The sequence below is a fragment of the Ascidia mentula genome, chromosome 4 (assembly GCF_947561715.1).
Source record: "Ascidia mentula chromosome 4, kaAscMent1.1, whole genome shotgun sequence".
NCBI classification, from domain to species: domain Eukaryota; kingdom Metazoa; phylum Chordata; class Ascidiacea; order Phlebobranchia; family Ascidiidae; genus Ascidia; species Ascidia mentula.
Window position 1 is genome coordinate 17,757,323 of NC_138569.1, and position 10,729 is coordinate 17,768,051.

Below are 10,729 nucleotides of genomic sequence, written 5' to 3' on the forward strand. Positions count from 1 at the left end.
ACTAAAAACATATAAGCGATATTTTAGTGAAACTCAGGGCAACGTGTAATCAATTTACGCATAAAAACGAAACTAAAACCATACTTTACCCACTTTATTGTGGAAATCAACTTTGTTCTACGTTTAGCAATTTCTTCGTTCGCGCCAAATCTCATACACTTTTACTTCACCACGAGAAGTACAATTGCTTGCCTACTCAACCGAATCATAATGACTTTTTATCAACCATTTTCTTGTTCTTTTTTAACCAAAAGAGAAGCTGTTTTCTTTCTTTGCGACTATTGCTAGTTGTAACACAGTTTATTTTAATTCATCTGTTTTGTCACGTGTGTTGCTACTTCCGCAACAACATTATTTGCAAACTTGTATCCATTTCGCAAAAGATCTGGATAGCTTGAAACTAATGTCCCAGCTCAAAGTACGCGACCAAAAATAATGATTGTTTTATTCATACGCAACGCCAAATAATTGAAATACAATCATTCACTTACGAAATATAAAAGGAAAAGCAAAGATGTAAGGCACTGGACCAAGTAGGGCCATGACTGACGCAACATACATATAATTTTAGTAATGCATTTAACTCCTGACAAGCACTTCTTTCAAGCATCTTGTCAAAGCAACCCCTTCACGACACGGAGTTGTACTTGTAGTTACAATTAATTGGAAATCCTCCTTTGGGCCTTATATTGCTGTTGCTTTGAATCAAGGACTTATTTTCAAATAGGTTCTCTTGTCTGCTGCAACGAAACAAACAACTTTGTTATTTAAATGTAGTTTCGACCACATTCGAGTTTGTGCAAGACAAATTAACTATATCAGTTACAAAATATAATCAGACTAATAATTGTAAACAACTATGATTGGCGAAAACGTAAAAATGTTGTTGCATTGTCCAATACCTCAGCTGGTAGGAACACAAGTCTCTTCTTCTAATACAGCTGTAAATGACCCAGAATATGACGCAGAAAAGTACAATGACGACCACAGCATAGATAAAGATTGGAAACGCGTTGTCAATTGGGAAGATGTCCACCGGCGGGGGAGTAACTGAAAATAATTCAAAGAGTGTTAAGTTTCCACTTGTCTTATATTCTTGCTACCTGCTTACATATGGTTGTTAAATAACCTGTTAGTTACAGCATTGTGGATTGGACTACCGCGAATCAAATGCCTCGCTAGTAATATTCAATTGCACTGTTTTATGCACTGTCCATGTGAACTAATGAAAGATGACCCACTTTGCAACTCAAATGCATTCCCACACAAAAAAACAAAGATATATTCAACCCGTTTACCTGGTGCTGAGGTTCTAAAATCTGAGGTCTTGCCGTCCTCCATTTCCACGTGCTCCATAACCACTTGGTCTAATACAATCAGTCGCAACTTCTTCATTCCACCGTTTTTGCCCGCGGCTCGAAGGTGCCAAAACCTGCAAAAAAAGGGAATCGCGCTGATATTTAGGTCGTGTCCGTCGTTGCACCCATCGCTCGAAATGAGTTTGTTTACGTTTTCGGCCACTCTGTCACCAAGGTGTTAACGTAAACGAAAAGTTGTTGTAAGCGGTTGATTTTAGTTGTGTTTGTGGCAAGGAAATTTTTTCACACCGCAAACCATTTATGTTCGTAAGACTCCGCAAATTGTGTGCTGTATTTGCAGGAATATATCTTAAAATAAAAAAACATTGAAGAAATTAAAAAACGACTGTTCGAACCTCAAAACTCTTCATGAAATAATGATTCGTCACTATGCTCTTCTGCATTGCTTGAGTTACACATTTAACGCTATAAAACATGGCCCGTTATCTGAATAAAAAAAACCCGTCATTTCGACAAACATTGCTGCTGTGGCAATCTGGATTCCCACTTCCAGCAGAAACAAAATTGCAACGTTTGTTGTGTTGTAATATGTTATATTATCCAAAATTGTTTTCTAAAGATATTTTTCATTGATGAGGAACACCTGAAGGTAGTAGTTTATACACGAGTAGTTTAGTCTCGGTTTAAAACATCATTTTTAAAACTACAACTGCCAAACCGTTAAATGAACAGCAGTCACATTGGACGATGAAATAGATTCTGTATTGGATAAAACTAACATCAAAAAAGCTCAGTATATTATACACGCACACGCTAAACCGCTGTTAAAATATTCCCGCAAGGTGAATGTTTGCAAGCATGAAAAAGGCAGATAAAAGGAACTGGGCGGTAAAAGCATTGAACAATTTCACAAATAAAAACATTTCTACACTAAAGTGAGCGATTGCTTTTTGCCGGCCGCGACGGATGAAGGAATAGATTTGACTGAATCGTTTCCACTATCAAATGGGGAAGCGGTGCGCACTGGCGAAAGTTGCTTTTCAAAGCGACTGGCATGGTTGTATCTTGAAGCAGGCTTGCTGTGCAGGGCCGTGCTCGATTGTTGTCCGTTCCTCGTGATGGTTTCTGACTCCGAGCTAGCTGTGGTTGACCCCGACGTGTCAGAGCCAGACAAAGACATGGACCGAGGCCTGTTATGGCATTTGACGCCGTGCAAATTGTCCTCGGAAGCTGCCATGGATCCAGAAGCACTTTCGTCACGTTCGATTGTCCTTTCAAGATGCTTCTGGTGATACTTCCGCGTCTCGATGTCTAGGGTTGCATACGGGCGCACATGGGAGCCTTCGGGAAAAGCGCAGCGGGCCATCCCTGGCCGCCAGGTGTCGTCGTAGAGCACCGCGTCGTAGGAAGGTATCACCACTCCCACAGGGGGAACACCCTGCTGTCTGTAATTAAGTCTCGACAAGTAGGTTCTCGGTATCGTGGACTGGTGGAAGTATTGCAGTGGTATCGAAGTCATGCAGCGACTCTGGCCGAACGAATTCCTTCTTTCTTCCAAAGTGGGTGCCATGGGAGGTTTGGCGCTGAGAGTTTGAGGCGGTTTTCTTTGCGGTGACCGAGTCCCGGGTTGCCGTTTGACGCCGTCGTGTTCCGCTGTTGAGTTTTGCGATCGGTTAGCGTTCAGGGTTGAATGTAGCGACTCGTTTTCGATAATCTCCACGCTCGAGCCTTCCAAATCAGTGCCGCCTTTGCCCTTGTTGCTCGGCGAGTGGCGTGGATTGCATGACCGCTCTGCGCTCCTTAGAAAAGAGCACCATTTAAAAATGTACACGTCGAAATTGCACCAGACTGTGCAACAAATTAGACACAATGCCCAAGGACAAAAATTTACAGAAGTTTTTTCCAATTAAATCAAAGGTAACTTTCTCTCTGATTTATAAACTTATATGTTGTCTCCCATGTCAAAGAAAGTTAGGCAAACTTGATTGCGGAAGTATCACATATTTTACAAGGAGAGTTACAGAAACGTGAGTGACACCTGAAACTGAAGGTCTGTAGGGATGATGGAGTGGATCCGAACCCAGCTTGTCTCTCCACCGACAATGGAGATTTGCAGTGAGCGTAACTAACTTCCTTTATCGGAAACTTGCCGCTTTGACGAAGTCTACAACAACATCCCATGTAATAAATAAAATCGTGAAGGTGTTTTTCATTGAATCATGGGAACAAATCCAATTTCAATAATCATGAAGAAAGAAGAGAATGTTATGTCGTAAAACATACATGAAAACGACTAAATGTATAGAATTTTAGTGTCGCAAACACACCACACACAGCATTAAACACTACGTACTGTTGATCACACGTGGCTGGCGTGAGGTCGGACTGGCAGCGGGGAATCAAACTGAGCGGAGTCGATGTTCGCCCCGGGTCCGACATAGCAGCGCTGCCGGGCGGCTCACTGTACTGCATGTACTGGTCAAACTTGCTGCACCCGAACAAACAAAAGTGCATCATAAAAATTCTCCAAGTGAACAGTGCAATGTGTCATGCGGTGAAAAATGTGCGGACAGGTTGAACTTACTTGTCAAGGTTGACTTCAGCCGAATTTGCCATCTTGCAGCGACGGTACGTTAACCAGCATACGGCACTCAAGAGCACGAGAAAAACGCAGGAACACACAACGACAGTAGCGGAAAACTCGGCAACTGACAATTCGCCGATCTTTTCTGAGCAAGAAAAATGGTAATATATTAAAAAGTCTGAGACGCCACAAATAAAGTTCAAATCGTTACCAAACAAACATATGACAAAAATCGAATATCCACACGTCGAGAGTGAAACGGTAAACGTCAAAATACTCCATCCAAACTCAAAAACATAAAACAAGGTTTGAATGGCTTACTCGGTGGCGGTGGAAGCTGCAGGTAGGTGAGATTTGCTTTGACGCTCAAACCATTGTGAACTACACAGGTGTACGCTGCTGCTTCGTCCACCTCAGTCACCTCCAACCGCACCGTCGACTGGTTCCCTTTCGTTTCGGTACCTTATGCAAGCGATAAAATATTGTTAAAATAGCCAGTATAACTTTGGACAATGTCGGGCATTGCGCAAGTTCCTCTGGCATGCAGTTTTTGATTATGACAAATTACGTTAAAGAAACTTTTACATAAAGATTTGTGCAGTTAATGGTAGAACACAGAAGACAGCTAGTTAGTCAATCTTCATTCAAACTATTATTGGTACAATTTTGTAATTTTTCACATTAGTCAAGGCCCCATAGAGTGCTTTCACCAGGAACTTGCCCGACAGTGTTTGTGTTCGCACAGGAAAAGGTACAGGCTTTTTCGTTTAGGAGTGCATGGATAATGCATCACATGGGAGCTCTGTGTCATTTGTGGGTGATTAGAGAAGCGAGGCCCACGGGAACGTAGGACCCAGAATGCTTAAGATCTTTGGTAAGCGCTCTACCTATACATATGCGGCTTACAAAATCAATACCCCATACGTTGCAAAGTAACCTATGGACTATAATGTATATGGTTTTCTGTTGTGACGATCTTTGAAGCTATAAGCGTAGCACATTGGCGTAGCCAGGTGGGTGCCATGACCCACCTGAAATATCTAAATTAAAGATTCGTATGTGACGTTTTTTTTAAATGTATCTAATTTTGTGTTTAATTAAGTTTTTCATGGTCGCCCATATAATTATTCAAAACTGCATCGTTTGTATCAGGTTTTTTTGAACGACATTTGTATTAAGGTTTTATTTTTTATTGCATTCGACCAGAACGTCCCTTACAGCGAAAAACCAAGTGTAAGATGTCCGTTGTATATCGCACGCTTAAGATAAAAGTAAGATTTCAAACCAACCGTTCGGAAAAATCCATCTGTAGATAGGCGGCGGGAAACTCCCGGTTTTGGTCACGCATGATAGATTTCCGTCTTCACTTCGCCGAATTTCCAGGTCCGAAGGCGGATAGCGAACCACAACAAGAACGTCAGCCTCCGCACTACCAGGAACGTAGTTGTATGCCACACACTTGTACACACCGGCCTGGAACCGGCGAACGTTGGGAAGAGTCAGGGTATCGGCTTCGTCGTCATGACTTCTTTCAACCTTTTGCCCTAAAAATCGTTGTTTACAACATGTTGGTGAACTCTTTAGCTAGATCGGAGGCAATAATTTTAACCGAGCTTCGGTTTCGGGTCACCATCGGTCTTTTATAGTCGAATAAATATTCTATTTTTAACATCGGCATTCGAACGCAGGTTTGTCTGCCCACAAATTCCGATTAGTCTTTTAATCGATCACTGCCAAAACTCGCGCGCAGCCTGACATCTTGCGACAAACTGTGTTTTCGGATGTAAATTTTCTATTTCAGCGCAACCACATTTATATTAAAGGCCATGAGGACAATTTGCACAGCAGCAGGTTGAAAGACAGAGACAATAGTATATTGCTTACCATGCAAATACCAGTCGTAGTTGCATTTGGGTTTTGCTTGAACGCGACAAGATAGTTCGAGATCCTCTCCTTCATTTACAATGGCGTGTCTCGGCTCGGCGAATATCCTGATGCCATTCGAGTCCGGCGGATCTGTGCAGCGTATAATATCACTTTACGTAAATTGTGTTTAATTTACAGCTATGCTAATTGTGGACTTTGTGTTGAAATTTTGTGGTGTTGCATGTGTTCATATTGTGTAGTTGAAGCCATATGTGTAAAAGAAACTGTTTGGTGTTTGTGTAACGAGCGAAGAAAACAGTTGTACGTAACCGTATACTACCTCTGACAAACATCACGGACTTGTCGCTCATCTTCAACAAAATTACATATTGCAAATCCATCAAATTCTTATCGTAGGAGTCATCAAATCTGCATATTAATCAAATCCACTACCATCACAACTATTCAAAGAATTACAAAGGAAGATACGCAAGGGACATGCAATTCCTCTGGAGAGGCTGCGCACCGCTAATTAGCGAATTAACATGCATGTCCGGCGCATACGCTCCATTAAAAGCTATGTCCCAATTCCCAAAGCGTCCCCGGCTTGCCCATTCCCAGTAACAAGGATTTTGAGCATAGTCCTATCGATCTGGGACACCTTTGTATTCTTTCATTGTTCACCAGAAAAAGGCAATGACACAGATTTATTTTTTCCCACAGATTAATTGGTCGATATGTATTTGTGTCACGTGGTTTCAGTTTGCTTAGTGACACGCACCAAAGTGCGGATTGCAACACATGTCGCCTTAGCCCTGAAAAAAACTGAACTGAACTAAGCCCTGATCGCTGGATTACAATCGCGTGTGTTTCTAATTGTGCGGCATATGTTTGTGTCGCGCACTCAATTTGATTTGCTCGCTATAAATAATTTAACGACGGATGGACCGACGTCAATGTGGTTTGAGCCAGTCCAACATACAGGAAGAAACGATTATAAGCAATACATTTTTCGATTATTGTGGTTCTCGATCAAGATACATGGCGTAAACCCAGAGTACAGATGCACAAACTTACAGTCTATGGATAGAGTGACCGCCCTTTCCACAGCGGTTACGAATCCCGTGCTTTTCGAAGTGTTGGTGAGTCTGCATCGAAAAGTGGCATCGTCTCTTCCTCTCCTCACATCCACGAAACGCAAACGGGAAGTCACCACCGATCGTCGGGTGTTCAGCCTTTCGTGCGTCGTAACAACTGAAATTGTGACGCAAAATTAAGCCGCTAAATACAGATGGCTTTAGTATACGGAGCCACGTGTTTTCATGCTCGAATGTACGACCCGGCGTCGCCTCCACGCGTTTCACATTTGCGCAAGTTGATTTATCAGATAGTCATTTGCAAATAAAGGGATCCTAAATCTAAGGCCGATAAAATCTTGGATGCTTGCGCTGCGCCATTCTTCTGTGGACAACTTCAACGAAGAGGAGTCGTAGGAAAAGAGACTCCCGTACGTATCACGTGGTTGAGTGCCGCAATTTATCAATCCACCCATCTAAGCCCTCGTTACTTTGAGAAACCATTACGCGTAAAAGCTGGTACCGGGAAAGATTGCAATCAGAGGGCACGAAATTAGAGAGACTCACTGTCGTAATCGCTGGACGGGGTATTGATCACACGACCGTCTTTGGTCCATTCGAAATCCATTGCGAAGGCGCCAGACGAGAGTCCGCGCGTCTCGGTCACGTGAGCGCTGCACTCCATTCGGTATCCGGATGCCGAAACCGGTAGTGACGTGTTGAGGTGGGTAACGGTGCGGAACAACGTGGCTGTAGATGAGAGATGAAGCAAAATGATTCAGGTCGCTCAACTTGTGTAATAAATCAAAACTCATATTCAAATTAATACCAATATCGAATTCTAATCATATATGTTTTGGTGATATAATGGTAAATCCGATGTAACAATAATATATAATTTCTTAATTTCTTACAGTTGATTTTACCAAACAATAATACTTTCTGATGAGAGCTTTTAGGTCGAAACAGTGGCCATCTGTCTGCAATAATACTTTCGTTGATGCCACATTAATTTTGTTTTAGGATATAACCAAAAAAAGTTATTTCAATTTTTGATTGCGTCAACCAGGTGGTCCACAGACCTAAACTGGTTGAAAAAAATCTTCTTGTGCAAACAGAATAATTTGTTGTGCTCTATAGAAAACCTCATCCTCCACTCACGCAAATCTCTCGCTCTTTGAACCATCAACGTGCTTGTAGCGTCGGGTTTCAAAACGCTGGACGCAACGCAGGCATAGCGACCGTCTCCCAATGTTCCCTCACTGAGATGTATTGTGCGAACATCCATCACTACGTCACCGTTGGGAAGAATCCACTTGATCCCGGGCTTTGGGTTGCCACGTGCTTCACAGGTGAGACGGTTGCCTAATAGTGTGATGTGAACTAGGGGGGCATCTGTAAGGAAATGTAGTGAGTATAAAAGGACGAAATGCTTGTGTAGGAATTGCATAGATTTAAACTTTTTTCGTATAGATTTAAAACTCGTTAAGTGGCGCAAAGGCTGGATTAAAACTTTTTCTAAATACGCCATCAGGAAAATTTTGTGTTTCTTTTTCAGGAAATTGCATGTTTACGTGTAAATAATAAAACAGGAATATGGAACAGGAATACCGTAAGTCTTTAATTGGTTCCTAATTAAGGAAACAATACTTGCATTTGTCGATGTAGACTGTCTTAAAAATATAAATGTATAAAATGCACATACTTATCCCTCTAAAGAGGCCTAGTCATAAACGGGTTATTTTATCGGATCAAACCGTTTAAAAATTTTATGTCCATACTCTTAACCTTTCTGGTGTTAAATATTTTATCCGCCTAATTCTATTAAATATTTGGCGCCGATGCCACGACAGGGTTACAACGACAGCAGAAGGGTAGCCATGTGTGGTTGTACGTACATAACAGATCAACAACCACCGACGACGTTTTCGCTTCGACTGAACTCAGGTCATCGTGGTTGACAAGACAAGTGAACTCCTGTCGACTCGCGCCAACTCTTTCACGCACTCCATCTCCTGTGAAGTCGGGTGAGAGCCCGGGTGCAAGCTCCAAAACGGAAGTGACGTCGTAGGAACCGTCGGGGGCGGGAATAATTGTCGGAATGGAGTTTTGAATCTAAAATGTTCATTTGTTGTGGTAAATTGCACTATTTTTCGTGTTCTATGTGCAAACAATTAAGACAATTAGGTTTGGTAATAGTTGTCCATATCACGTACTCTCAGTTATTGTTCGTGAGACATACCATTGAAACTAACTTCTTCTTGTACTTCGCAAATTAAGCTAAAGTTAGATCTAACCTCGTGTACATTATTGCTCCTAATGCCTACTTTAAAGTCAATACCCATATGTGCATTACAAAGAGTTCAACAAGCGAACCAACTTTAAAACAAGGGCATACCTGACCGGCTGCGTTGGTCCAGGTGATTTGCGCCCTCGGTTTTCCACCCTTCGCTCTGCAAATTGCTGCCTGGTACTTTCCGTTACTTCCGACTATCGGCGATCGAACCACCTCGGCGCTGACTGTCGGTGCAGCTTTATCAAAACAAATAGGTTTGGGTTTATTGGCCAAACTATTTCTGGAGAAGTACTAAATTTCATTAAATATCCTGAAATAAATTTAAATGAATTGAAGTTTTTAATTTAAAACAGATGTTGTTTTCATGATAAAATATTGTTTGTACACTAAAAAGTAACACCGACTAGAAAACGTGAAACTACTACTATACCTACGTTACTTTTACGTGAAAGTGTATACCAATGATGTAATGATCGTGATATTGTGTCTATCGTGTTTCCCTCCTAACCTGTAACGTCCAGAGTAATATCGGCTGCCTTGGCATTTCCAGTCGCTAATATTCGGCAAGAATAAATCCCTGAATCGGTAATCTGGAGATTGTCAATTTCCAACCGGCCACCATTCAATTGCGCTCTGCCATTCAGCATGTCGCTGGGAAAACAGGAAAATGTGTTTAAGTTGGCAGAATACCCTCGGCACTATTAATGAACCAAAACGAGGGAAACAATTTACACGGTTTCTTATCACAACAAAAGGGAAAATAATGATAATTGCAATACAGTACAAAATAGTATTTTGAAATATCGCGCCTTTCTATGTACTCACTCAATCACTGGGCTACCGTTCACGGAGTAAGCGACAGTGATCGCTTTGCCGTCGATGGTTTTAGTCCAACTTATGGTGGGGGACGATTCGTGGTCGGCAAAACAGGTCAGGGTCACTGACCCCCCGCGCCGGGCCTTCAACGATGTCGCGACTCCGTCCTGGGCCTCTGAACCCCAAACCGCAAGGAACAGCAGCACCAGGCGAGGGAGTGGTTCCCAGAAGTGTTTTGAAACAAGCATTGTTTTATCCAGTTTGTCATTTCCCATTTGAATTAGTGTTTTCCTTAATTTAACCACAAGTTTGAAATTAAAAGCACTTCGCGTGTCACAGAAAGCAGCGGCCTGAAAACAAAAGTAGGTCTCCATGTTTTAGAGGAATTGCAATCCGATTAACAAGTATAAGCTTTCGCGTCCATTGAAAGTGATCTGCGCTGCAACAAGATCTTGTGTCTCTTAATCTTCACTAATAGCTGTGAAGTGCTTTACGCAGAATTAGATCGCACACCCAGCACCCTCCTTTAGAAAACGGAACTATAATTTTCACGAAATGCCATTTACCAGCACAAGGATATGATTTTGTTGGCGTACTCAGTAAGCGATCTTGATCTATCGTGCAGCCCCTGAAAGAATATTCCTTTGCGCAATGCAGGCGTGGTACCGCGAATAAACTGTATGTTTTGTGGCGAATCTTCAATGACAACATGAAATATGCAGAACAATTAGAAACGGCTCTGCTTACAAAACGACCTAAACTTAACTCACGA

The 10,729-nt window shown here is 42.0% G+C and overlaps 1 protein-coding gene across 1 annotated transcript; it reads right to left on the minus strand.

Annotated features, from left to right (window-relative positions):
• Nucleotides 1-2,190: 2,190 nt before the first annotated feature.
• LOC145898218 (immunoglobulin superfamily member 10-like) lies at nt 2,191-10,232 on the minus strand. The gene is made up of 14 exons (XM_082986647.1): nt 9,967-10,232; nt 9,650-9,792; nt 9,244-9,377; nt 8,744-8,960; nt 8,007-8,240; nt 7,413-7,595; nt 6,847-7,023; nt 5,788-5,919; nt 5,193-5,447; nt 4,225-4,365; nt 3,904-4,048; nt 3,673-3,807; nt 3,358-3,483; nt 2,191-3,118 (listed from the first exon to the last, which is right to left on the minus strand). Exons 1-14 carry the CDS (start codon nt 10,230-10,232, stop codon nt 2,245-2,247), a joined length of 3,162 nt encoding a protein of 1,053 aa, XP_082842773.1. The 3' UTR covers nt 2,191-2,244.
• Nucleotides 10,233-10,729: the final 497 nt, after the last annotated feature.

Bases quoted from the DNA above. Each gene is read 5' to 3' on its own strand.
- LOC145898218 (XM_082986647.1), bottom strand. From the start codon at position 10,232: ATGGGAAATGACAAACTGGATAAAACAATGCTTGTTTCAAAACACTTC. The intron at 8,961-9,243 runs GTATGCCCTTGT...TGAACATTTTAG, and splicing joins GGACCAACGCAGCCGGTCAG to ATTCAAAACTCCATTCCGAC. The intron at 7,596-8,006 runs GTGAGTGGAGGA...TCTCATCTACAG, and splicing joins TCAAAGAGCGAGAGATTTGC to CCACGTTGTTCCGCACCGTT.